The 27470-nt window shown below is 45.8% G+C and overlaps 1 protein-coding gene and 1 long non-coding RNA gene across 2 annotated transcripts; both read right to left on the bottom strand.

Moving 5' to 3' along the window:
* Window positions 1–2267: 2267 nt before the first annotated feature.
* Exosc7 (exosome component 7) lies at window positions 2268–27470 on the bottom strand. The gene is made up of 8 exons (XM_032911279.1): window positions 27363–27470; window positions 21457–21558; window positions 21113–21207; window positions 12515–12680; window positions 10046–10116; window positions 7780–7903; window positions 6471–6626; window positions 2268–2506 (listed from the first exon to the last, which is right to left on the bottom strand). Exons 1-8 carry the CDS (start codon window positions 27417–27419, stop codon window positions 2402–2404), a joined length of 876 nt encoding a protein of 291 aa, XP_032767170.1. The 5' UTR covers window positions 27420–27470; the 3' UTR covers window positions 2268–2401.
* LOC116908018 lies at window positions 19661–20823 on the bottom strand. Its single transcript, XR_004388868.1, has 2 exons — window positions 20695–20823; window positions 19661–20596 (listed from the first exon to the last, which is right to left on the bottom strand). It is a non-coding gene; the product is annotated as an uncharacterized LOC116908018 (long non-coding RNA).

Genomic DNA, 27470 nt, shown 5'->3' with positions numbered 1-27470 from the left:
GTGAACCAGGATTCCCTCTTCCGTAAAATCATCATCAGTTCCATGTGTGATCTTCTCTAGGGACACACAGGAGTCACTTGTGGGAAATAGCTTGGCAGACAGCCTGCCAAAGTTAAGTGAATGAGGGCATTGCTGGGAAGCAAGGTGTCTTCTCTGACTCCTGTATGCCCACGTCTTCCAGAAAAGCAGACGGGTGTGTTGAACTTAGTTCTCTGCCCACAAGATTAGTGCTCCAGTTGCTTTCTGATTCTAGGACGTCTAAAATCAAACTCCTGTCCCACACATTGTCTTGGATCTCGGCAGGTGTGAACCCAGCACTGTTTGGGGATAATGTGGATTGAGAACCATCACGCTGGCATCAAAGGCGTTGCTGGGGCCTGAGCCACAAGCCCTCTTCTGCAGGATTTTAGGGCAAGCCATACTCTTTGCTTTCAGACCACACCCCTTCTCTCTGATCACACCCTTCTCTTTGGAGACCTTTGGATAGTGACCCAATCAAGTTTCCACCAGCTAGGCACCTTTCTCCCTCCAGGAAAAACAAACCACCAAGTGTTCTGGGACCCTGGCTCCCTCACTGCTGTCCTAATGTACAGAACCAACTTACCTTCAAACAGGGGTTTTCCTTTCTCATCAATTTTCCCAAGGAGCCAGAGGAGGGTGAGAGGTATGTGTGACAGGCTTGTGCCCATGGTACTGCTGTGCCCAACCTGAATGTTCACTTTTATTACCCATGGCACACACAAAAGCACTAATGGTCATTGTCCTACACACCCCCAAATGACTGAGTGGGAGCAGTCCTTGGAACTGGAGGGTTTATGTGTGCCTTGTTCACATTTGAGGTTCATGTCTGCACCACCACTGCTACACAGAAGGCACCGGGCAGAGGATGAAGCCTGTCTCTTGCCTTGTTGGGAACCTGGATCATGGCATCTGTTGTGGCATGCACTGGGAAAACACATCAGCCCAGGCTATGGTAAGCAGCTTCCCTGCGACACACAGATCCAGCTACTTCTTTGCACAGAGATGGATGGACCTGGTCACACGAGGGAGGCCTCTGAGGTGATGCATGAGGGCTGCAGCTCACACTATGCTCTTGCTGTTAGATGATAATTTCCTAACACCTCACCCTATTTGGCTGACTCAGTACAGAATGCAAATGTTCTCCATGAGTCAGCTCCCTCCCAAAGGCCCCATGAGACTGATTTAGGAGCTTTAGTTCTCCTGGAAAAAAAAGGAAACACTCCTCTATCCATGAAGCCTTAATTCCACCATGCGCACTGTGAGTAGACTATCTTTCCTGTGGTCCCCAGACAGTTAAAGCTGGCTGGTAAGTCAAATGACAACATTCCTTAAGCAGTCTTTAGAGTGCTGATACAACACGGCTCTTAGGAAACATCAGGGAGGGGTTATGAAACAAAGGAATCTGAAAACAAGAGTTGGAGTCCGATGTGCTAGAACATGCCTGCCACCTAATCCCTAGCAGGAAGACTGGGAGTTCAAAGGCATCACTGGGCTACGTAAGACTGACTCAAGACAAAAGCAGAAAAATGTAAGAATGGTCAGAAAGGCTGGGTAGGGACCCAAGGGAGGGTCTTCTGGATTTCTTGGCTGGTAAAACCTGGTAAGGTTACCTGGCGGGCACAGGCCGGAGGCCTGGGCCCTCCTCTGTAGTCATGGCCTCCTTATTCCTGACCCGCAGAAGCACTAAGTACATGGGGTGTGTGTGTGTGTGTGGGGGGGTGTTGAATTTGTTTATTTTCATCCATCCATCCATCCATTGATGCATGCTTGCGACACGGTTTCACTACGTAGGTCTCACTTGGCTGGCCTGGAACTCACTATACAGACTAGGCTGGCCCCACACTCACAGAAATCTACCTACCTTTGCCTTCCATGTGTTCTGATTAAAAGTGTGTGTCATCATACGTGGCATTGTGATTCTTAGTGCTAAAGCTTTATGAAGAAAAAAAAAATCACAAAATACTTATCATAGGCTATTTCTTTAAACCGCTTCCTGCAAGGAATTTGTTTGGGGACTGGGACTTGTTAAATTGTCTCAAGCTTGAAATCCTCCCCAGTGTGAGTACTACAAGTCTGTGCCGCCATGCCTAGCTTCTGCAGGGTCTTGACATCAGTGTTCGCCATCATCCTTGTGTACCTTAAAGCAGGCAGCTCCCTGGAGGACAGTGACCCTCTCCAACTCCTGGCAGCAGACTGCTAGACAGGATGGTGTCTTGGTATAAAACTGGAGATGTTAGCAACACCAAACCAGACCAAAAAATAGACTTTATTTTTACATTTACAAATGTTGACTTAAATTTAACAGTTAAGAAAAATATATACAAACCAGTCTCAATGGAAAAATGCAGCAACCAATGTCCATCCAGGACAGTGAAGACAATCACCCCAGGAACCCGACTTTTGGCCTCTTGGGCCCCAGACTTTCTTCCTTGTGCAGGAGACTCTGCAAGGACATGTGTAGCACTTTGCCCACTCGCTTGCTGCTCTGTGGGAGGACAGGGAAAGGAGAGGTCACCTGCTAGTGAAGTACAAATTGATCAGAAGCCCCCACCTGCTTTCTGGTCTGCCCAACACCTACACATCTGCCTGCACCACAGAACTTCTAAAGCAGCTCTTCATTTGCCCTACAAATTAAGTGCACATTCCACAGAGCTACATTCTAGACTTCTAATTAATACAACGTGAACTATAAACTCCAACGGCATCATAGTTACACCTTGGAGATCCTCTACACACACAAAGAAAGCAGAAAGGGTCAGGAAAGGATGCCCAACCATCAGTGCTCCTGTGGCCACGACAAACAGCCACACTGCCAACCAAACCTGGCCGAGGCACTGTTTTATAATAAGGCGTCAGAGACCACAGAAAACCCTCCTGCTCAAGAGCAGACCACCAGGCCAGGCCGTCTCAATAGCCACTCCTAACTCACCTGGCAGCAGTCTCCCAGGTACAAGTACTCAGGTGCCAAAGCCAGCCCCTGGACGGGGTCGTTGGCCAACTGCCGAGCCACATTAGAACAGCGACACAGAATAGGTCAGACTACCTGCTACTTTAGACATCCAAATAGCAGACAGGCTAGGAAAAAACCTAAATGAATGTGCAAGTGCAGAATGTCCCAAAGCCCCCAAATGAAATCTTTATGCTATCCTGACTCCAGGCTGATGGTCATTCAAAGATTACAGAGTACCAACCTCAAGTCTCCATCAAACTCGTGAGTGTTCCCACAGCCTATGGCTGTGATTTTGGTACTAGATTGGATCTCAGTGTCAGAGACAAAGACACCAACCAAGCCTATATATCCAGCCCCAGGCCAGTCATCACCTTTGTGTCTATCCTGCTGCCAACTGTCATGTGAGACGAGCCTCGGGTTAGGAAAAGATCTCTGTGGATTAGAGTTCAGACTCCCAGTAAACGTGGGCAGATGTGGTAGCACACCTGTGATTTTAGGTCACAGGGAGTCAGAAGCAGGGATCCTTAGAACAAGCTGACTGGCTGGACTACTTGGATTTATGAGCTCTGGTTTCAAGGGAGAGATCCTGCCTCAATACATACGGTGGAGAATGACTAAGGAAGACTCCCAGTGCCAACCTCCAGTCTCCACATGCACACATAGTTACATAAACACGCACCTCCCCACATGCACTCACACATATGCAAACATGCACACACACACACACACACACCCCCTACACTACAGAAAGATGTCCAAGTCTAACTACCCATGCAAATGAAAGTGGGAGAAAGATGAGAAGAGGTGAGAGCAAGGACAACATGAGCGAGAGCAGAGGCCACAGCCTGCAGAGCTACCCAGAGGGTCTCACCTCACCATTCACAGCCACTGTGTCCATATGAACAGTCACGGCCCTGTAGCTCTTTGAGCCAAGTTTGCAGACCCCACTCCCAAGTCAGGGAGGCCCAGGCTCAGCTCACTGATGGAGCTAATTTCCCAGTCACTGCAGCCCTAAGCTCTTGGCAAATACAGGCTGACAGTCCTGGAGGCTCAGCTACAACACTCCAGAGAGACCTGCTTATCTTTTACATGCCTCAGGTTCTTCATCTCAAAAAATGTGAATAACTATGGGGGATGACAGACTGGGAAAAACACTAAGAACCATTCCTGGCATGTAGTACACAATAAATCTTTGCTATTTTTAAAAATATTATTTATTTAATATATAAGTACACTGTAGCTGTCTTCAGATACACCAAAAGAGGGCATCAGATCCCATTATAGATGGGAGCCACCATGTGGTTGCTGGGAATTGAACTCAGGACCTCTCAAAGAGCAGTCAGTGCTCTTAACCACTGAGCCATATCTCCAGCCCTTTGCTATTGTTTAAAACTCCTATATTTCTTTTGCAGGATTATTTGTTTGCTCTGTGAACCCTGAGATTATGTTATTTACTGAAAACAAAAACAAACAAACAAACAAAAAACCAAAAAACCTGTTTCTAGTTGTGGTGTGGCTCCGCCCTTAGCACACACCTTTAATCCCTCTGGGTACAATACAGACACATCCTCGGCACACACCTTTAGTCCCAAACAATGAAGGTAAAGTTAGTTTGTAGAAGGGAGCAGCCATGTTTAAAAGTGATGTCTAATAGAGTGGCAGACAAAGTAATGAATCAGAGAAAGATCTGATAAAATAGGATGTGTGCAACTCTCAGAAGGAGAGAGCGGAAAGGGAAGCTACTTGAGGGGCAGTGTAAAGAGAGGAAGGAAGCGGCTTTACCAGGACAGGTGTACCAGAGACAGGTTGCAAAGGAGGAACAAGCTAGACACAGATGAAGACAGAATGAGCTGGAGAATGAGAACGAGTCAGAAGATTAGAACAGAGTTAGACTGAGGCCAAGCAGAGCACTTCGGAAAAATTGAGAGAAACCATTTTGAATCAATCAGGTTGGAAAAAAGTTTGAGCCAGAATGTCTGAGTTGAACTAGCCAGCCAGAGTTCAGAAAGAGCTAGGAACGGTGAACTCATTCAAGTCTCGGAGGCTGAAAACATTCCGGGCCTAGGTAAGATTGTCAGAGGCTAGAATTTTCCCAGGATGAGGCCTAGGTTAGCAGACCAAGGCAGCAAGCCTCAGAGACAACAATAGTTCAGGCAAGTAAAGAATACGTTTACAGATCTTCCATTAAGTTCTCTGGGGGAGTCCTCTCCAAGGGAAGGTTTGACCTCCTCCTGTCTGAAGAGGTCTTTGGTAGGGTTCCTCCTGCACTCTAATACTTGTAGAGAAACCCAAACCCAGGTTGCTTAGAAGGGTACAGAGAACAAGAGACACACCAGCACTTCTGCCCCTCACACTCTCAAAGCAGCCATCCTTCCCTCTCTGCAGGAGGGGCCTCTAGGCCCAGGCTGGAATGCACAGCCTGGGAGACGGGTCTTCACAACCCACCTTGGTGTGGAAGCTTATGTGAGAAAGTTATGAACTATGGATGGGGCAGAGTACAGAATGTTCTTCCCACAAGATGGCCTTCTATAAAAACTTCATGAACTGTAATAAATGAGGGCATTTAACAGGAAAGGCATGAAGGGGATGTTCTGACATGTCCACATCATCTCTGTGGGAAAGACAAAGACCTGGAAAGAATATTCTTAGCTCTTGCTCATGACCAAAGGTGATAGGACCTCACATCAGGTAAAGTCCCTCTCTGTGCTTGTATCTGAGACTTAGCCTTATTGGCCACAGGACAGGGTCACCTGGGTCCAGCCAGGCACACTGCCACCATGTTCTGTTATATGCTTGTGGAGGCCATAGGTTAGTATTAGCCTTCCTCTATCACTCTTCACCTTAATTTCTGAGACAGGGTCTCACTGAATGTGAAGCTCACCTACTGGTTAGACTGGCTGTCCAATGAGGCCCCAGGATCACTTATCTCTGCCCTCTCGTATTAGGGTCACAGGCATGTGCCGTGATATTCACTGTATTATTATTAGGCATGCACCATCCCGCCCAGTGTTTTATGAGGGTCCTGGGAACCTGAATCAGGTCCTCATGTTTGTGAAGCCATGACTCTACCTACTGAGCCTTGTTCTCACCACCTTTGCTAGCCTTCCCCCAAATACTTCCAGGTCATAAAGACCTGGCATAGGTCACTTACTCTTTCAGTGCTGGTCTTACCTACACTCTCTTTGAAAGGGACAGGAATTCAATTCCTCATTCCATGATAGAGTTAAGTGAGTCTTTGTACAGTCAACGATAACACCCTCAGATATTCTCAGACCAAAATGCAGCCACTGGGGATTAGTGGAGGGGAGACTTGGTGAAGATAATCAGTCACTAGCAGGGTCTGACACCAAGCCCAAAGCTCTACCCACCATCTAATCAATGCACTGCTCTCCACACACAACTTGAGGTCCTGGGTATGCCGGGGAAGACACCTGGATGATGAAGAGTTAGGAAAGAGTGAACTCCCCAAACCAGGCTTGCCCCAGCACTGTGGATTTACCTCCATCATCTCGAAGATACTCTCAGGATCCAGGCTTCCTTTCCCCACTTTCCTCATGCATGTCACGACTCCTTTGCTGGTCACCGACACCAGCAAGCTGGCCAGGGAACAGGCCTCCTCTTGAAGTGTGGCATCCACCACATGCCGGCAGCCAATCTGCAAGATCAAGGCTGCTTAACACACATGTGAACAATAACACACATGTGAACAAGAACACACATGTGAACAATAACACACATGTAAACAATACACCAGAGACCCCAGATGCCCCTGACACAAAGCCGACAAAGATGTACACGAAAGGCCCATCCCAGATCTCATTTTAAATTCTGCTCATCTGGAATATGCTGGAAGGAATGATCAACACTGTTTTCATGGGTCACCGTACAAATAATAAAAGGACAAAAGAGAAACAAGGGGCACGGGAGCACAGACAGCTCATCAGGACAAAGGCCACTGGGCTTTCCAAGAGGGGACACAGGCATGAAATGCACATGAGGCCATGTGCCATCTTGTTCACTCCAACAGTGAATCTTGAAAGCCAAGCTAAGGGACAAGATGATCCCATCTTCCAGAGCTCTGTTCAGTCCCAACACTCTGTGGACATGTCCTTATATTCCCAGTTCTCAAAGGACTTTCAGTGGAATTAAACTTGACACATTTTCCCCCATTCTGAGACAAGGTCTTGCTGTTCAAGTACTTGATATAAGCAGGTCTCAAGTTTGCAATGGTCCTCCTGCCCCAACCTACTGAGTTCTGGAATTGTAGACATGAGCCACCACCCCGGCTCAGGTTTATTCTTCTATCAACAAGTTTCTGGTATAATTAGTCACAATCCCAGCCAACACAGTTCTGAGGCTATGCTAAATGTCAGGCTCTGAAAATTTCTGGGCTCTGTGCAAATTGTACCTGACATGCAACACCAAAGACCTCAGTTCTGAGATGTGGGTACCAGTGTCCACAGAGGAATGCTGTTTGAGACCCTGCCAGTGTCCAGCTACCTTGGACTCTGGGGTAAAGGGAATTGATGAAAATGAGCACAGGGCAGTGCAGGCCTGCAGAGGGAGACAGCCCCACTCCTAACAAAGCGGCTCTCTCTCTCAGGACTCATCACATCATCTGAGTTGAAGGCAAAGAACATTACAGGATGGTTTTTAATGTAAAAAAAATTACTAGATTTGGGTTAAAGCTGCTTCTATACAGTGTGTACAACTACAACCTCTCAACCTATGAAGTAATCTCGTAGGCTGGGATTGGAGGAGACCCACCTTCTCAGGGAAAGCGGCATCACTAAGACACAGGCACATACCTTGCATAGGGTGACAATGCAGGGGACATTCTCCACACTCAGTCGGATGCAGTCATAAGGATCATCAGACAGCTCAATGTCCTTCGCCCCTTCTTCATCCTCTAGAACACGAACCCTTGGTATCCTGGAAACAGGCATAGTTAAATTTTCAACTACTGGAAGAAGGAAACATAACCTTTTCAGAGATTGAGAACAAGAGTTGAAGTTCCTGTCTCACAAGCAGGCAGGTCATGAATTCTAACTTGTTCTCATCATCGACTGTCAAAAGTCGAGGCTAGACCATCCATGCCAGGGGCCAGAGTACTAAGAAATACTCAATTTAAGTGGGCAGTAAGCAGTTTGAAATTGAATTGGTGTGTCAAAAAAGTCTGTAAAACACACATGCACACACACCCAAAGAGATTGAGAGAGAGAGGAGAGAGGAGAGAGGAGAGAGGAGAGAGGAGAGAGGAGAGAGGAGAGAGGGAGAGAGAATTTAATTTCCTAATCCTTTGCTCCAAACAGAGTTAAGCAGAGTTGGGGAAGACAGTTGGGTGCCATCAATTCCTCTGGAGAATTCCAGTGTGCAAAGGTCTTTCTATCCTATAAGGGCATCATGGGGTCCCTGCTCCTTGTCACTTGGGAGTAAGCCTGACAGCTGCCCATCATCTGGGTAGCTAGGTTTCGCAAGCTGATATCCACTGTCCCAGGACTTCTCTCACAGCAAAATAGCAGCTGCCAACTCTCCAGCACCCACAGGAACCAAGTAGCTAAGGAGACTCATCTAAGAGGTTTAGGACACTTTTGATAGCAACTTCCTTTTCATTGTCAACAAAGCCCCGGTGCTGGCTGCTGCAATCTAGCACGTGTGCTTTCTTCATGATGAAATGCCAGGGCCACGCTCAGAAGATATAAGCAGAGTCCAGCGGAAGAGCTGTGTGGAGGGCTGTCCAGTTCCTAATCTCACAATACTCCATCTTGCAAGTTCTCATGTAAGTTTAGCTTTGTTTTTATCTGTTCTGTAGTCAACATTGATAAAAGAAAGGGTCTAAAATCCCTCTGTGTTACACGGTCCATAACATGAGAGTGACCGTTTGCAACATTTCCAGATACACTAAACACAATTACCCCAGTGGAGTAAGACAGTCATCTAACAGGACGAGAGAGCTACATTTAGGGAGTGTTTCCTTGTTAACAAGCCTCTGAAGAGGCTGCTGTGTGCACTTTAACCTCCAGTGTTATAAACCTCGGGCTGTTCACCTTTCCACCATGAGACAGGACAACACGTACACAGACATATCTGCCCACTTACTCTTTTCCTAGTGGCTTGTTTATAAGTGTGCAAGTTTACAAATGTGTCAAGCTCTGAAGGCCTCAGGTATCTTCCTTGATCTCCATCTTATTTTTCTGACAGTATCTCGGTGGAACCTTGCTGACTCAGCTAGACAAGTTAGCCAGCAGCCTCAAGTAAAAGGTTTTTTGTTTTTTGTTTGTTTGTTTTTTTGTTTTTTTGTTTTTTTTTTGAGACAGGGTTTCTCTCTGTAATAGCCATGGCTGTCCTGGAACTTGCTTTGTAGACCAGGCTAGCCTTGAACTCTCAGAGATCCACCTGGCTCTGCCTCTTTCTTGAGTGCTAGGATTAACAATGTGTGCTACCACTGCCTGGCTAATTAAAAGTTTTAAAATCTCCTATTACCCCATGATACCTCAAGAAATGAACACACATCCACCCAAACTTTTACTCAAATGCTAGACTCTCTTTACAGGTATATAATCAGATATATGTGAACAGTAATCTTAGCTCCCTGTATGTTCATAGGCTATGCTTACAGCCTATCCATGAAGGGAAACCACAGAGGGGAAACCTTTGTTCTTAACCAAAACCAAGCTGCTCCCCTCCTAGAACATCCATGCATATAACCAAGGAAAGCGTGAGCGCCTACCGTGTGCTAGGTGCTGTGGGTAGCAACAGGATACAGGGAAGTGAAAGGCACTTTCCAGAGCCCACTCTGTAACAGGCAGACAGCCTGAGGCCAGGGTATTTTCCTTTTTTGCTTCTCTTTACACATTTACACGGCACATGTTTACCAATGAAAACAATACAAAAATAAACTTAAAAATACATGTATTTTACTTAGTGTTGGTTTACCAATCCCTTTCCTGGAGCGTAGCAGCACCAGCTATCACCTTGTTCAACACTACACCACTTCAGACAGTACAGCTCCTTGTCCATGCTCCACGATAAGCTCTACACAGGCTCACTGGACTGCTGCTTAGGAAGACCCACCTTGTGTTGAAGAGAGCAGCTTTCACAGCAATGGAAATAGCATCGAACAAATTCCCACCACATTCCAGCAGCTGAGAGAGAAAGGCACAGAGAGGAAAGAAAAAGTCAGTTATTACTTATCACCAAGCATCAGCCCAGCTAAGAAACAGATTCCCAAGCCACGCTGGGTGTGTATTTAAAAAATAAAGACATAAAAGCAGGTGTGGTTCACTTCTACAATCCCAGGACCCAGGGGCAGAGGAAGGGATCCCATCAGAGAGGTAAGGCCAGTCAGGGCCACACAGTGAAGAATTCAGGCCAGCCTGGGATGATAAAGTAAAACCCTGCCTCAAACCAAAAAGTCAACTAAACACACAAAAACCAAAAACAACCAAAACACAAGCAAAACTAAGCACAGTGATTATGCCTTTAATTCCAGTACTTCAAAGGCAGAGGCAGTGGATCTCTGTGAGTTCAAGGCCAGCCTGGTCTACATAGTGAGTTCCACAACAGCCAGAGCTACATAGTGAGACTCTGTCTCAAAGAACAAATTAAACCAATTAATCGACCAGCCAAAATATAAACAAATAAATTAGAATAAAGATCAGAAGGTGGGCTGCCCTCCTTGACTAGGTGAGCCATGAAGAGAGCCACATATTCCCTAACTGTAGCGCTGCTCGTCCATGGCTGCGGTTGCACAGGCACACATGCAAGGCCCCACTGCCCTGCTGAAGTGATAAGGTTCTCACAAGCTGCTGGGGCAATACCTAAGCAGTGGCTGATTTAATTCTGCCCCAGATGGTTGCCAACTGCACTGCAAGCCTCACTCTAGCCTTGGCTATCAGATGATTGATAGGATATTGCTATGGAGCCAGGGACACTTCTGGTATGTGATTAACAAGGCACACACCCACTGCTCAGACCTTAGCAGTATACACTGTGCATTAACTATAAAAGCCCAAGTTCATCACTGGTCAACTCTCACTGACGAGGACAGAGCGTACATCACTTGGAAGTAGTAAATCTACCCTCCCTGAGGTTCTGGGGGAAAGGCAACAGCCTGACTCCTCAGGGAGATGGAGAAGTTACATTGTAGAGAGAATCTTTACATACTCTACAGAGGCATCATTTGTCAATAAAAAAGCTATAGCCAATGACCTGAGACAGACAGGTGGGATATTTGGCAGAGGGAGACAGAGAGAGAGAGAGAGAGATCAGTCTGGGAAATAGACATGGGCTATTAGCCCTAGACTCAGAAGTTGATGGTTACATGAAAGTGAGGACCAGGTAACCCGGCAGGTCTTACGACCTAGAATAGAATGCACAGGTAATTAAGCTATAAGCTAGCCAGGGAACAAGCCAAGATTTTGGCCTAGGCATTTATTCATGAATTATTAAGGCTCAGAGTGGTTATTTCTGGGAACAGAGTGCATGGGTGTTACAAATGGCTTTAACTACACGTTGAGAAGAAGAATCTCTCTTTCTGGTTTTGATGGGCATACCATGTTTATGCATTTATGCATCCATCATTCCTCCTGAGAAAGACCTTAACAACACCCAGCTACATAGGAATGCTGACCATATACTTAAGACCCAAATGAAAACTCTGGAATTAAAAATTAGATCCTTTTCTCAGGTTTTCGAGAAAAACACTGCATACACATTCCCAAGGGTTTGCTTTTACACACAGGCCTGGGTGAGCTCTAGGAAGCTCCACTGAAGGTGAACTTAGTTCTTCCTAACAATGCAGAACAGCAGCCTCTAATCCCCAGAGAGGCCTTGTTATTTACCACTTTCCTGCTGTAATCTTCTGTCTATATGGAGTCTAAAAATACCCAGCAGCAGTGATTCAGGTAATTATCTACGTCCTAATCAGAAACACAGGAAACAGTGTCCTCGAATCCTATTGTATGTGCCAGCTTCCCTTGGAAAAAAATCCTCCTTTTTTAGGTGAGGCCTAGAGCCCAGATCCTCCCTCCTAGAGGAGGCCAAGTACAGACACTGGCCTGACATTGGCTGACTTCTTTACTTCTGTAGGTCTCTGTTCCCCACTGATCAGAAATGAGTAGTTCCTTCTTTCTCTAGGTCTCTAGTGTGTACTCAGAGAAGGTTTAGAAGGCTTAGGAAAAAAAAAAATCAGTGAAAAGAGCTTGTTCCGTACAAAATGCCAACCTGCCAAACTCAAACACTACATCTGTTTGGTGCTACCCAGAGGGTCCTTGTTTTTAATTCCCTGATAACTCCAATGGGTAATTTTAGGTTCAACTCTGCCGTGATCACAGTTTTAGTATAGAACAGTGTTACATGGACTACTTACTAATGCTGTGTATTTGTCTTGTGAATACAAGTATTACAGGAGACCATCTCCTCCCAAATAATCTAACCATGGACACAAAACACTTTTTCATGAGGAGGAAGGGTAGAGGGAGGAAAGAGACCAATAGATCTTCAACAAGCGTGAAGTGACAGGGACAGTGCAAAGTGACTCACCAGCACGTCCACATACAGCACCCAGCAGTGCTCCCGAGGACTGATGCAGAGGGACCTCAGGTCGACGCTGCTCTTATTGTTAAATATCCGGTAGAGGGTATTCGCAATCTCTGTGCCCAGGTCATCACCTCCTCGCCCTTCGAATTCTGGGGTAGCATTGGCTGAACTACACAAGATGGCAACAGAAAAAGTGAGTGAGTCCCTATCAGTACAAAGACCTTGTTTTCTGTGGAATGCTGGCGAGCTAGTATCAGGAATGTCACCAAGGCCAAAAGGCAGAGAGCTGTCCTAGCTTGCATGAGGCAAAAGGGGCAAAGAGCGAAATGAGACATGGATGGCACTGGATGGCCTTGCGTCCTACAGGCATATGCAATGGTTGAGACCAGCACTGTGCCCTGCACCCGTCAGTGGACATGATAGGCCTTCAAGCAGCAGAGGAAGAACAGATCGGTGGCAATGTAAACCTCAGCTGGTATAATGAACTCTTCAGAGTGAAATGAACACTTTTCTCTGGCTGGCCTGCAAAGTCAGAGTCAGTGTCATACCCTCGAGAATGATTTGGGGGGTGGGGGGAATATATGATAAAATCTATATGATAGAACAGACTCCAGAAACGAGGTTATCACTGTACTGAGAGAAGGAAATGAATAGAAACACGACAATATGCTGGCCTGTTAAGTATTCATATTTGCAGTCACTTAAAAGTGAGAGAAAAAATTCTTTTTTGGACTCTTGTTACTTATGCCCAATTACCTTCACAAGAATTAACAAGAGTTCACACCAGCTACTCTAATATGACTCAAAGGCTTTACAGGACTATTCTGAGAGTTCTGTACTGACTCAAAACAGCCTATTAAGTCTTGAGGTAAGTGCACATCACTCATCCATGTAGTCAGGACAGGTGAGGGCCAGCATCAGCTCAGACTCTAAAGTCATGTTTCTGGCTCCTGAAAACCTGGAAGGTATCAGCTGGAGACGGGGAAAGTTGGATGGGGTGGTGGGGATATATGTGGGTGTATATGGTGTATATGTGGGTGTATATGTCTTATTCCTGAAGGGTAAAGAAGCTACAAACTTCAGAGAAGCAGGAATCAACGCAGGAAGAGAGAGGCTCCAAGGAAAACATGCACTGCTGTGTAGAGTGAGAGACCTCTCTTACAAGCCATACTTCAGTCTTGAGGCTTCCGAGCTCTGCAGGCCAGCCAGAGAAAAGTGTTCTTTTTACTCTGAAGAGTTCATTACACCAGCTGGGCCACATATCTATTTAATGGTGAAAGGAATCTTACTTAGTGGTATAATCTAAGAATAAATCACAGGGCAGCATTTATTGTATAATTTTGATTCTCTAATTACCTACTCTTTCCTTACACCATTAGCAAGCAGAACCCAAATTAAGGAGCACTGGAAGCTTCACTGCTGCCACAACAATGTGGCAATTCCCAAACTCCTTTGTCAGCCTCAGCTACAGCAGTGAAAAGCTCTGTTATGGAGGAAGAGTCAAGACCATGGACCCAACCTTTCCACAGATAGTAACATACAGCCTCTTTCTAACTTCAACACCAAGCAGGCAGCATTAAGTCTTATGTGGTTATGATGTGCCTAACAACAACAACAACAACAACAACAACACACACACACACACACAGAGGAAACCAGTCACACACACACACACACACACACACACACACACACACACACACACACACACATACACATACACACACACACAGAGGAACCAATCATGGATGCTTGCCCTTGGCTCTTCCATTCACTAAACACCATAGCAGACACATTTTCAACTCCCCTGTCCCAGGGTGAACCACCAATCTTCTACACTGTCTCCTGTCTATACTCACCTGCCCACAAAGCCAGACCCCATTACTTCCTTGGGACTAAGCAAATTTAAAGTAAATTTTATCCATTTAAAAATAGCCTTTTATTTTTGAACACACCATTCTTCTGCATGGTCCCTAGTTGTAGGGTGACTACAGAGGAGGCCAAGGAGAGAGTAGGTAAGTGTTTAGCATGGGGAACAGAGAGGTGCTGGGGAGATGACTCAGTGGCTAAGAGCACTGTCTGCTCTTCCAGAGGACCCAGGTTTAATTCCCAGCACCCACGTGGCTGTTTACAACCACTTGTGACTGCAGTCTCAGGGGAATCTGACAACCTCTTCTGGCCTCCAGGGGACACCCATACACATAAAATAAAAAATAAAAATAAAGGGAGGGAACGGCCAGAGGGCCTATATTCTGGCAAGATAGAGAAATGAAGGCTCTGCCCTATCACCGGGACTAACACAGGGACCTTTTGCAACTGAGTGAGCAGAGGAAAGGGCCACAGAGACCATCTCTAGGGGATGAAAACCGAATGCCCTCCCAGGTACTGGCCAGGTAATAGCACACACCTAAACAAAGGCTCCACACAACAGTGAGCGACACATTCAATAGGGGAGTCACTGGCATTTCCCAGGTCTGATTAGAGGCATTTTAATTCCTTTGGTAGCAGGGTGTGGTGGCATACACCTTTAATTCCAGCATTTTAGAAAGAAGGCAGAGGCAGGTGGGTCTGTGGCTAGCCTACTCTACATAGTGGGTTCCAGACAAGCCAGGGATAGACAGTAAGACCATAAGACCGACCGACTTTCCTTTCCTTTCCTTTCTTCCCTCCCTCCCCCCTCTCTTCTTTCCTTCTCCTTCTTTTTCTTTTGATTTTACTGTGACAGGTTTCTCTGTGTAGCCCTGGCTATCCTGGAACTGTAGACCGAGCTGGTCTGGAACTCAGAGATCTGCCTGCTACTGCCTCCCAAGTGCTAGGATTAAAGGTGTGTGTCACCACTTCCCAGCAAGACAGTGTCTTTAACAAGAAATACTGTCTGGAAAAATAAAGTACCACATAAGAGAAACTAGCATCTTACAGGTGCCCTGTGACCTATAAGGCCCAAAGGAAGCATTCTTATTTTACAGGGTAGCAAATACAAACTAACAAATGTTTACTATGTGCTACATGCACTTCAGATGTACCGGGCCATTTTGTTCACATAGCAGCTCTAGGCAGTGCCAGCTGTCTTATCTATCTTTATTGTATTGGCACTGGGAAATAAAACTGGGGTTCACAAATGCCAGGAAAGTTCTTTACCACTGAGCCACACCCTTACCCTCTGACACAATTCAGATGAGGAGTTATGAACTTGCTGTAGATGAACAGTGTCTAAGCAGCTAAGGGTCTAACTCAGGCACTCAGGCCTGAGCAGCACGGAGCTAAGGGTCTAACTCAGGCACTCAGGCCTGACAGTAGCCCCCTTGCTGTGCACTGTAGTTCACAGTCCACGCCCATGGCACAATCTCATGTACGCCTTGCCTTGGGCTTATATTTTGTCTCTGATAATGAATGGGTGTTCTGATCACGGGATACATCACCAGAGCACAGATATGGTCAAAGAAAGCAGTCCTAGTAAAGCCTTCTCTGTTGGGGGGTGGGGTGGGGGAGAGAGAGAGAGAGGAGAGAGAGAGAGAGGGAGGAGAGAGAGAGAGGGAGAGAGAGAGAGAGAGAGAGAGAGAGAGAGAGAGAGAGGGAGAGAGATAGATGAATGAATGAATATGAATCAGAAGATACAAGGGCTGCAATCCAGGCCTCTGCTTAGTGTGTACCGTCATAGTAGATCATAAAACCAAACGCTCTTACCAAACTAACTCAGATTCTCCATAAAGCATGCTCCAGTCCCTCTCCCAGAGCAAGAAAAACAGCTCACCAGTTGGAAGAACATGGGTCCTCCCAGCTCTCCACCCTCCTGACTCATTCCCTCCACCCTGTTCCTGCATATCTCTGGTCTAACTGGAGTAGAGTGAGATCAAGATGACATCTACCTAGAGTGGGACTCCAGACTTGGAACCCATCGTTGCTCCCTTTGCAGCCACTACAGCCTGAAAATCTATTCAGCCTGGGGACAGGACAGGCTGCTGCAGAGAATGGCTGACCTTGGCTGACTCCTTTGTGTGCAAGCTCTCGTTTCTGAGACTGCAGAACCTGGGTGGCACCTCTCTGCTTTATCACCATCTCAGCCTAGAATGGTGTTCTCCTGACAGGTAAAGAACAGATACACAGTTCTACCCACCAGGTTTCAAAGACTGGTTCTGTGCTAGGGAAAAATACATGTGATACTAAAAACCAGTTAAGATACCAGAGGGAAGTAACGGATACTTGGCACACTGGAACCCAGGGGTGACAACATTGTCCTGGATTCTCCAATTAAAACCAAGCCTTTCCCAGGTCCAAAAGCTCTGATCAAAGTCCAAGCTGAGTGGGGACTCAGTGGGCTGCCATCTAGTGGCACTCAGGGCAACATACAACTAATTGAATTCTATCATCCTAGCTTTAGATGGAGCCAACTCTTCTTAAAGTTTCATCAAAGTTCTCATTTAAAATGGACTTTTCTCAGCTACTACAATTAAGGCAAAGACCCATGAAAAGGTTTAAGGTCCACTTTGACTCCAGATTAGGGTAAGGGCTGCCTGGTGTTGCTGGAGTTGGGCGGGGTCAGGTAGCTAGCAACCTTTCCAAATGGCCGAGACATATAAAGATGTCTCTCTCACCACTCATAAGAGGCAGGCCAAACCGAGGCAGTGAAGAGCGCTACCTACCTGGGTCTGTATGGTCATTCCAAAGAGACAAGCCTCAAGAGAACGAGTTAGCAGAAAAGCAGTTAGCTCTGAGAGACCAGTACCACTGAGAGTTGAGATAATAAGAACCTGGAAGTTGCTGATCAAGCTGGGCTCAGAGTAGCAGGAGGAACCGCACGCCCTCCGACCGGGGAGGAACTGTTTCAGCCTGCAGATAGGGGATCTCCAGCAGAGCTCTGTAACATGTGGCATACATATTGCTGGGCACATTCAGAGGCACCCAAGAGCCATTTCTGTGTTCTAGGCAGCAAGAAAGGATTGGTCTCCTTCAAGTCTCAAGTGAGGTTCGAGTACAGATGGCAGCCTGCAGGGCCTACCAACCTTTCTCTTCTGCATCAAACAAGGTTTTGTGACTCTCATGGAGCTCCAGAAGCACTGATGAGGGAGGCGTTTACTTGTGTTATGGACCCTTCTCTGCTTCTGCTTCCTCTGGAGATTTTTTTTTTAAGCAGCTAGGGAAGGAACCCAGTGCCTCCTACATATGAGGCAATCATTCTGCTACTGACTGACCTCCACACCTCAGCTCCTCACTGTGGATTCTAGGCAGGCACTCTTATACTGAGACACATCCCCAGACCTCTTTTAATTTTATTTTTTATTTATAGTAAAGCAGAATCGAAAGTTTTATTAAAGGTATTTTAATATAGACTCAATTGTGAAGATTAGGATAAGATTGCTAAGAAGAAAGTAAGACACACCCAAGAGTATGGGTGTGACTCTGCCTCCAGGGCAAACCACACCAGCTAGACCTTCTAATGAAGCTAGAATTCACCACCTTGAGACTATGCATCTTGACAGGCTTCAGAACTCCCTGGAAACTGGAGCTCACAGTGACGTCCTCAGAGATTTAGGAGGAAAATAGACCAGCAGACAGCCATTCTCAGCCAGGCCAGTGAGGCTGCTTTATAAGCTAAATTTTGAAAGGAAGCAGTTCAAAGAATCTTGTTACATGGGAGCCACCCTTCCTTGACAAGTTGGATAAGATCGGGCCAAGCACAGCAGGCTAACCAGTCACATGCTCATGTTCAGACACACAGCATACAGTGAGGTTACTTCTCTGAATCCTGGACAGAAGAACTCCATCCTACAGCAAGCCATGGTATTTCTGCATGTGGTGCTGCAGGAAAAACATTGTACTTCCCCTGTCAGATGGTGTCTCCTGCGACCAGCAGAGTAAGTATAAGACAGCACACACTCAAACGTAACTGTGCCAGAGTTGAGTTTCACTTGTACTCGGGCTGTGTGAGTCCATGGCCACCTCAACACTAGCTACCTCTCTGGACCCAGACTTGTATCAGTTTTGTCAAAGACTTAGACAAAGATAAAACAGGACCTTGGCAAGAACAGTGACTTGAGGAAAATGCAGCCATCCACAATCATCTTCCATGCTCTGAACAAGCCCTGTTAAACTCAAGTTTACTCACTAGGATGAATATGAACAAGCTGTTCTCTGGGCTGCTGCTGTGAATCCCAGGCGAGAAGGAACAGATATTAATTTTATATCTCCTGGAAAAAGTCACAGTAAAATCCTTCCTTTTCTGCACCCCAGCATCTGAGTACGACACTTCTTATAATGTAGCCAGCATGCCTATGGTCTGCCCAGGATGAGTGAGGCCGACAATAAAAAAGGAGGAAAAGGAAAACAACTACAGCTCTTCTGTCTGTAAATAATGGAGTTTGCACATGAGGCCAGGGAAGGTGTTGTGCTTCCCTCAGCAGCAAAGGAAGGGATAGCACTACTGCATACCTAACCTGCAGGATGAGTCAACTCCAAGACAACCAAACTGGTGAGAACAGCCAAACAGGAGGCTGCTGGAGACGGGGGTGGAGGATGAGTCGGAGAGAAAACTGGCCAGAAAGGTGAATGCACATTGTTTCTCCCAAGCTCAACATCCTTCTTAAACTGGCCTCTGCATGGTACACGAATAGAAGGAGCGAGATAAGAGTCAGATCTGCATTTCTGGCCACTTGACCCTGGGAAGTCTCCTCCTCTCTATAAACTTCATTTGTCTTCTTCTCACAGGAGTCCAGGGTGGATCAGTTTTGGTGCTTGAAAATGAAGAGAGGAAGAATAACTACCATATAAACACGGCCCTCCTGTATGGACAGGGCTGACACAGTGGCCACTGTGCCTAGACTTTGCTAACTGGTTCTATGCTTTCCTTCTAGGAGTTTGAGCTGTGGAACTGCAGAGGGTGCTTATGTGACCACACCCTCTAAACATGGAGGAGGTCTTAGGGCTACAGGATACACACCTAGACCTAGCAGGAACCAGGAGGGGATCTAACCCAGTAAAATGTTTACTGCTCTGGAGGCAGTGGAATCTGGGAGAACGGAGCCTAACAATGAGGTGAACTAACGTCTCGTGTGATCACCAACTTTACTTAATTTATACCCAGAGGGCTAAGGAAGGTCCTCTGAGTAAAGTTCTCACAAGTTCAAACTGTGTGTAATCATAAGGACGAGCTGCACGAGGCAAAACATGGAGTTTTTATTTTTTCCATAGAGGCATAAATCAAATAACAATGGTCAGTTGTAAAGAATGATCTGAAGTAGACTCACTACTATCTGCTATACCTGGGAGGCATGAAAGCACATTCCAAGAACAATTCGGTGTCTTTGAAGATACTGAAGTCACAAGATTCTTGTGTTTCTGGAAGTTTTCTCCCAAGCACTCAGTTTCCTTCACATGACTCCATTCCTGAACTGTGTTCTGATGAAGGCCCACTGCTGTCAGCACTAGTGGCTCTGAGAAGCAATGCTGAGGCCGAGAAAGCCTTTCAACAGACTTACAGTACAAAGTCTCTACCTGGGGCTGGAGAGCTGGCTCAGTGACTAAGAAGACTTGCTGCTGTTGCAGAGGACCCAAGTTAAATTCCCAGCACCTGTTTGTCCCTTCAGCTCCAGGGGTCTAATACCCTCTTCTGGTCTCCAACGGTAGCAGGCACACATGTTGTGCACAGATATATACATGAAGGCAAAACACCCATACACATAAAATAAAATAATTAAACAGGGGGAATAGAAATGGAGTTTCTGAATCCCATGGGAGATAGCTGCTGTCTAGGATCTGCTCTGTTTTCACTCTTCCTCATAACCACATTACCATTCCCCCCTTTTTAGAGGAAAAGATTCAGGACTAGACTGAGGCCACAATCTGGCCAAGAACTGGATGAGATACTGCAGAGCCCTGGTTCTTGCCACCTGCCCAGCATGCCAGGCTGTTTGCTGACTCTGATCCACCTGTCAAGGAAAACGCGTTCTCTGCAGAGCAAGACAGAAGAGAAACAGGGTACTGTGGACCAGAAGACAGAGACCTGTGCTCGGTGTTTGTAAAAGCACCTTACCATTTGCAATTTCACTCAGCCCACATAATGACCGTATGTTGGCCTTCCAAGCTGAAGACCTTTTTCTTTTTTTTTTTCGGAGCTGGGGACCGAACCCAGGGCCTTGCGCTTGCTAGGCAAGTGCTCTACCACTGAGCTAAATCCCCAACCTGAAGACCTTTTTCATATAGAGAAGGAAAAGCTAGCAAGTATCAGGTGATTAAAACAAGGTTAAGTCCTCCTCCTGCCTGGTACTTTGCAAGTGCGTCAATATTTCCTGGATAAATGGTGACTAAGGGTTGGGGATTTAGCTCAATGGTAAGCGCTGCCTAGCAAAAAAGGGGGCCCCTGAAAAACCCTGAGTTGGGTCCCCAGCTCCAAAAAAAAAAAAAAAAAAAAAAAAAAAAAAAAGAAAAATGAGTGACTAAACGACCATGACAGGGCTCCCTTTCTGAATCTTTTTTAGGGGATGTATGTGTGGGTGGGAAGCAGAGACTGAATCCACTGCCTCCTACATGCTATGCAAACATTCTCTCTACCCCCGAGTGACATCCCAAGGATTCCTTTTCCTTTCAAACAACCTGCACAGTACTGACCAGTCAACAAAGAACTCCAGGTAGCCTTCGTTTGGTCTCTCCAGCTTCGGTGTCCCCATCTCTGCTTTCACTCCCACCAAGATGTCTGTATGACCCTGCAGACACATCCAAGAGTCCTTGCTCAGGAACAACCACATTCCTCTTCAAGACAGCTCTGTTGTTTCAGCTTAGAATATGGTATTCTAAGATGAGGAGTGCTTTGGGTCTGGAGAGATATATTCTCCCATTATGGCTTAGGGACTTTGGTCTCCTCAGGACCAATGTGCACTCCCTCCCCCAAGACAGCAGGGCCTGTAACTGACCCATTTCTCCATCTGGGTATGAACAGTGACAACAGAACTCACCAGCTTGACTCTGGCAGACCCACTGGTGTTAGACACCACATCAGTCTCTACTTCAACACATCGGTAGTCCTCACAGCCACGGCCATCCACCCGAAGGTCTTCCTAAAGAAACAAGGTTCAGGTTGTGATCCCAAATTCACAGACTCCCTTCCAGAAATACACAACCTTCTTTTCTCTCAGTGGTTCACCAAGTTTTGTTCTCACACTACTAACAATACTACCAGCCTAATATAAGGAAGAGACTCAGAAGTGACTTATCCTAATGATGAGAAAACCATGATTTCATGTCAGATGTGCCTGACTACAAAGGCCCGGCATGTTTGGATGTACAGAATACACACACTAAAGCAAGCAAAATGGAGGCACAGACAGACAGACAGACAGACACACACACACACACGGCTATGCTCTGCTAGAGCTACAGACACAACTGTCTTAACCCAAGCCCTGTTTACCCCAATTTCAATCTACCAGACCTGTTACATACAATCTAAAATATTTACCCTTCTAAAACAGTCCACAAACTAATGCACGTGAGCTACTTGTTTCTGTAATTAGGCGGTAACACAGCCATGCCTGTTCCTGTAAGTACTATGAATACTTTCCCCACATTTGCTGAAGGGAAATACACATGCTCCCACCTGGCCCTTTACAGAACAGTGTTGTATGAGATAGTTTCCAGGATAGCTACATGCTGCCTGTCCCTTCTGTCCCACTGTTTTTTTTATAACAGCACAACTCATAGATATCTCTTTTATGTTGTGCTATAATCTGATATTTGTTTCACCCAGGCCATTGGTTAGTTTTCCCTGCCCTTCCCCAAGGAGCCCTGGTTCCTCTTACTGGCATATAGTATTCAAAAACCAGGATATGGGTGCTAAATTTGCTGTAGAATTCTAGACCATCTCAGCAACAGAACTAGAAAGAATATATACTAACATCAGGTCCTCATTTAGTTCCCCATCTATCAAGAAGCCAGGAGTTCATACTAATAGCTCACTTCCCACTTCATGTTCATGGTTCATTCCGGCCTTTTTTTTTTTTTTAATTTGTAACTTTTTTTCTCTGAATCTCAGTACCAAATCTCTAGAGGCAGAGGTAGGGAGAAACCTGTCGTTATCTATCCCATAATTCCATATATCTTTTCCCTCAGTATATACATTGTTTCAGGGCTAACCATTCTCCCCAGAGAAATAAACTTTGCAGTAGAGTACAGTTGGATACAATGTTCTCAGTTTTCTTCTCACCCTTCCACAGTATTCATTTGTAACCTAGACTCACTTGCAACTCTTTATATTCCAGTTTCACCAAATCCTGGTTACTTTTAATTTCTTACTTATTTACTTTTCCAGGTTTAATGGAATATCGCTGTGGTTCTACCAGTCAAACAGCTCTGAGTAACAACCTTTCCCTTTACCTAACTATGTTCTTTCCACACCCCCAACCCCTTACCCCGACTTCTTTCCCATCTACCCTTGGCCAACAATGGGTCTCTTATTGAAATCCAGTTTATCTTGTATTTTCTCTGTTCAAATGAGCAGATTTTTTTTACACTCTCCCCTTTTAAATTAAGCATTATTATAAGAAGCACACATTTGTCTAAACCTGGCATTTGGATGCCTCTATTTAAACAACTTAGATTTCTTGTGATAATGATCTAGTTTTAGGGAGAGGGGGTAATAGTCCTCTGTACTTACATGAAGGGTGGCATATCATTTTACATTTACTTTATGTATGAGTGTTTTGCCTGCCTGTAAGTATGTGTATCTCATGTACGCCTGGGTACCCATGTATGTCAGAGGCAGCATTGGATTATTGGAAGTGGAGCTACATATGGTTGTGAGCAGCTGTGGGTGCTGGGAACTTAACCTGAGTTCACTGAAAGAGGAGGAAGTACCTTGTCATCTTTCTAGCCCCTTACACATTCAGTTTTACACTTTTCTTTCTTCAAACACTTAGCAAGCTGATACACAATGCATACAATAAAACACCCCAAGCCATCTCGCTAAGATCTTCCTCATTCTTCATAAATAACCCCTGAAAGCATTTTTTAAAATTAGATTTATTCATTTTATTTTATGCATGTTTGTGCACCGTGTGTGTGTGTTTGATGCTAGAGGAGGTCAGAAACAGGCATCAGATCTCCTGGAACTGGAGTAATGGATGGTTGTGAGCCGCCAAGCCAGTGTTGGAAACAGCTCTGCAAGAGCGACAAGTTGTGGTTTGCCCTGGAGTTATCTGTATTTTGATGCTAATTCCACTGCCCCAAGGACAGCTGCCTAGTCACATACTCAGGAATCAGGTGACTTCACCAGAACCTTTTCCCCATAGAATTTGTAAGGTACAGGTGAGGGGCAGGTACAGGATAGAAGGAGGCCTATCATTGGAGGAGAAGGAAGGATGGGCAGGAGAGAAGTTTGAAGGAAGAGGAGGAGACTGGGACAGAGAAGAAGAGACAGGAGACAGGAGGAGAGAGGGGAGAAGCCATGACAGGTGATGTTAAGATTCTGCTCTGTGTATTTACAGGTTATCAATGTTCCTAAGGGATGGATGGTACCGGGCTTTGTGTGTTTAAGTGGACAATTATATCTTACCAATTGGGCCAAAGATTATTGTGTTGTGTGTTCTTTTATGTGAGGGTTTGAGTGTAGGAAAGTGTGCAACTGGGATGTGTTTCCGCCAAGATATCTAGCAGATGTCTGGGGCACCGAGGTGCGGACCTAGTGGGGAAAAAGACAACCGTTACTTTTTTATTTTTATATTTATACAACAACAGCGACAGGTACCCTTAATCACTGAGACATCTCTCCGACCCACTTTTCCTTCCTTCCTTCCTTCCTTCCTTCCTTCCTTCCTTCCTTAAATAAACAAACAAACAAACAAGGGGCTGGAGAGATGTCCCAGTGATTAAGAACTAACTGGACTTCAGTTGGGTTCCCAGCTACTTCAGCTCCAAGAGAGTCAATGCTTCTGGCCTCTGCTGGCACCTGTACTCACTTGTACATATAACAAAAGATGTAATTAAAAATAATAATGAACTTCAGCAGGTTTCCCAAAGGGGGTGGATGTTCTCCAAAGGAGAAGGGGAAAATAAAGAAAGACTACTGCCATCCAAGACTGAGGGATCCAGTTTGAAAGTCAACAAGGAAGGAAACAATTTCTGGCATCATGATGGCATGGACCCTGCCCTTTCAGCAGAGACTGGAGCACCTCAGACTGAGGGCTTCTGGATGCTGGGCTAGTTCCTGATGACTTGCAGAGCAGTTACCCACATGATTACAACTCTGCTACTTGGAAATGGTATATGATAATTGGTGCTACTACTTCAACCTACTCGGGAGGGTTCTAGACTAGAAATAGCTCTCAAAGGTGACCCTTCTGTTACATTGCTTTGACATGTTGAATACCTCAGCATTTCTTTCAGGAGACACTAGAAAATAACTTCATCTGACCTAGCTTTGCAGGCCCGAGCACAAGAGATGGCAGGTGAACTAGACAGCAACTGTTTTTTCACTTTCCAAGCCCCCTGAGCAGCTCTGGTCTCTTTGGAAGGCTGTGGCTCGGTAAGGCCACAGACATGGGTACAGGCTTTCTGTGTCATGGGTTTGAAATGGAAAGGGCAAAGGTTAAGCAGGAAACATGATGGGGACTAGTTCCAGTTCTGAATGGTCACGCTGACTTCTCAATCTCATCACCGAAGGACCAGACTCTGGTAAAAATTAAGCTAAAAGGGCTAGAAAAAAAAGCAGAAATACAGAAAACAGCAGCTGAGCTATGCCTTCCTCCAACAGCCAAGAACAAAGCAATGAAACAGCTTTGATAGACCCCAAGAAGAAAGCCTTTTTGAAAGCCTAATCAATAGCCCTGGCCTGGTCGGCTATGAGTTTACAGCTTTAACATCCACCAGGACAGACCAGCCTGCTGGGCTTATAGCTCTGGAGTGGACACCTGAGTTACCATCCACCCTTAACAGGCCCAGAGGTAGGTGTGAGATCCAAGGCATGCCACACAGGGGCTGACCAGCTCTATTTGTAACGAACCACTCGCAGCTCAGACCAATTCTCTCAGTGGAATTGGATCTCTGATCTAATTAAAAGTTGTTAGACTAGTGCAACATGGTGGTACGCACCTTGTTCCCAGCACTCAGGAGGCAGAGGAAAGTAGATATCTATGAGTTTCATGAAGCTAAAGGTAAATCCCTGTCTCAAAAAACCAAAATGTTGATAGGCCATGATGTAATGGAGAAGCCATGCAAAATTAAAGGTATGGGGTTTGGGGGAGAGGATGGGACAGATTTCACCAAGATGGAAGGGAAGCCGGACAGCAGGAGACCACGAGAAGGATACAGTTTGGTGAAGAAAAGAGGATGAATCATCAGAGATAGTCACCAATCATTACAGTTCTTATAAGGCACTATAAAGCTTTGGATGGAAGATTCCTAATTTTTGCAACAAACCCACTTTTTTTTTTTTTCAGATTATGTTAGATTGCCTGAATCTGTAGAATTTAAATCCTAACACCTCTTAATGTGTCACCATGAAGACAAGGGATATGGAATGATTCAGGACAAAGCCACACTTCTGACAGAAAAACTAAAAATTAAAAGGCTGACTACTTTAACATTCCCATGTGACCCATTCTGCATATATCCCCACCATTCCTAAACCTAATCATGAACTGAAAAACTAAGGAGCTGTGGGTTTGGATTTTTATCACTCAAGTTTAATTTGCAACCTATTGACTAAATTTTGGCATTTCTTACTCTATTCAAAGTACAGGAGATAACAGTATATCGTATGATTTTAAAAAGAACTCGAATGCCTTCACTTGCATTAAGTAGTTTAAATGGTAACAGGTTGCCTTACTGTGATGGCTACCACAAGATCAACTGTAGAGAGAAGGCTTGCAGGATACCAGAGGACGGTTGCCAGATAAGCATTCCTCACTTCTGTTCGTTCAAAAGTAGGACTGAGCCCAGATCATGGTATTCATTGTAGCTATCCAAAGGTCTAAGTGCCCCATGAGTAAAACAGGTAAATCAATAACCATAGACTACCAGTCTGCATTGAAAAATTCTTCTTAGCCAGCTGGTGATGAGGCATGGCTTCTGCCAAGCCAGGCCTGATATGAGTTACACACCAGCTTGGGATACAAAGCTCCCCACTCAAAAAGCAAAACCAGCATCCCACCCCTGCCATCACCACCACCACCAAAACAAAACAAAAGAGCTGGAAATGAGCCTCCGTGGTAGAATGCCTGCCTAGCACGCACAAGAGTATGAGGTTCAATCCCCAGCACCGCCTAAAGAAAAACACTCCCTAGTCTTCTCTATTTGTAAGCAACATATGTGTGGGGGTGATTTTTCTTGAGACTGGTCTTTATAGCTCAATCTGCCTTAAACTCCTGATTCTCTTGTCTCCACTTCCCAACTGCTGGGATTACAGGTGCCAGCCACCAAGGCCTTGCGATTCTAGGCAAGCACTCTACTATGGATCTGCATTTCCTTTTTTCCTCTTTTTTTGGGGGGGTGTGTGTGTGACGTGCGGTGTTTGCTTTTAGTATGTATTTTGAAGTCCTTTCCCCCCCCCTCGGTACATGGCCTCTCTGTGTGCAAAGTCACCAGAGTCCATCCACGCGCCGCGATTTCGATTACAGGATCTCGGGCACAGCACTCTCAGCGTGTGCAGAGGCCACAAGGACATTCCTTCATTAAACTGCAGCCTCAGGAGCCGCTCGCCGCTCCCTGATGAGCTAAGACTTCTTCAGCTCGAGAGCTGTGGAAATCTAGGCATACTGGACGCACGTTCGCCGCAACGCTAACCTTCGGGACGTCCGTCCTGACCACGTGGTCGCCCCGCACCTCCTCCCTGCGCAATATAGCCTGCACTCACGGCCGCCACCGATACCTGCACTCCATGAACGATGTAGACCTTCTCAGCCTCGCTTAGCGACACCGACGCCATGCTGCTCAGTTCACCGCGCGCGCTGGCGTGTCATCAGCTTGCGCCTCTCCC

The sequence above is a fragment of the Rattus rattus genome, chromosome 8 (assembly GCF_011064425.1).
Source record: "Rattus rattus isolate New Zealand chromosome 8, Rrattus_CSIRO_v1, whole genome shotgun sequence".
NCBI lineage: Eukaryota > Metazoa > Chordata > Mammalia > Rodentia > Muridae > Rattus > Rattus rattus.
The sequence above is the reverse complement of the archived record's forward strand: the minus strand, read 5'-3'. Positions and strand labels throughout refer to the sequence as shown.

What these genes read in the sequence shown, in the direction of transcription:
- Exosc7 (XM_032911279.1), bottom strand. Translation starts at nt 27,419, where the DNA reads ATGGCGTCGGTGTCGCTAAGCGAGGCTGAGAAGGTCTACATCGTTCAT. An exon ending in ACATCGTTCATGGAGTGCAG is followed by an intron (nt 21,559 to 27,362) that starts GTATCGGTGGCG and finishes TTGTTTCTTTAG; the next exon opens with GAAGACCTTCGGGTGGATGG. An exon ending in GCATTGTCACCCTATGCAAG is followed by an intron (nt 6,627 to 7,779) that starts GTATGTGCCTGT and finishes TTGATCTTGCAG; the next exon opens with ATTGGCTGCCGGCATGTGGT.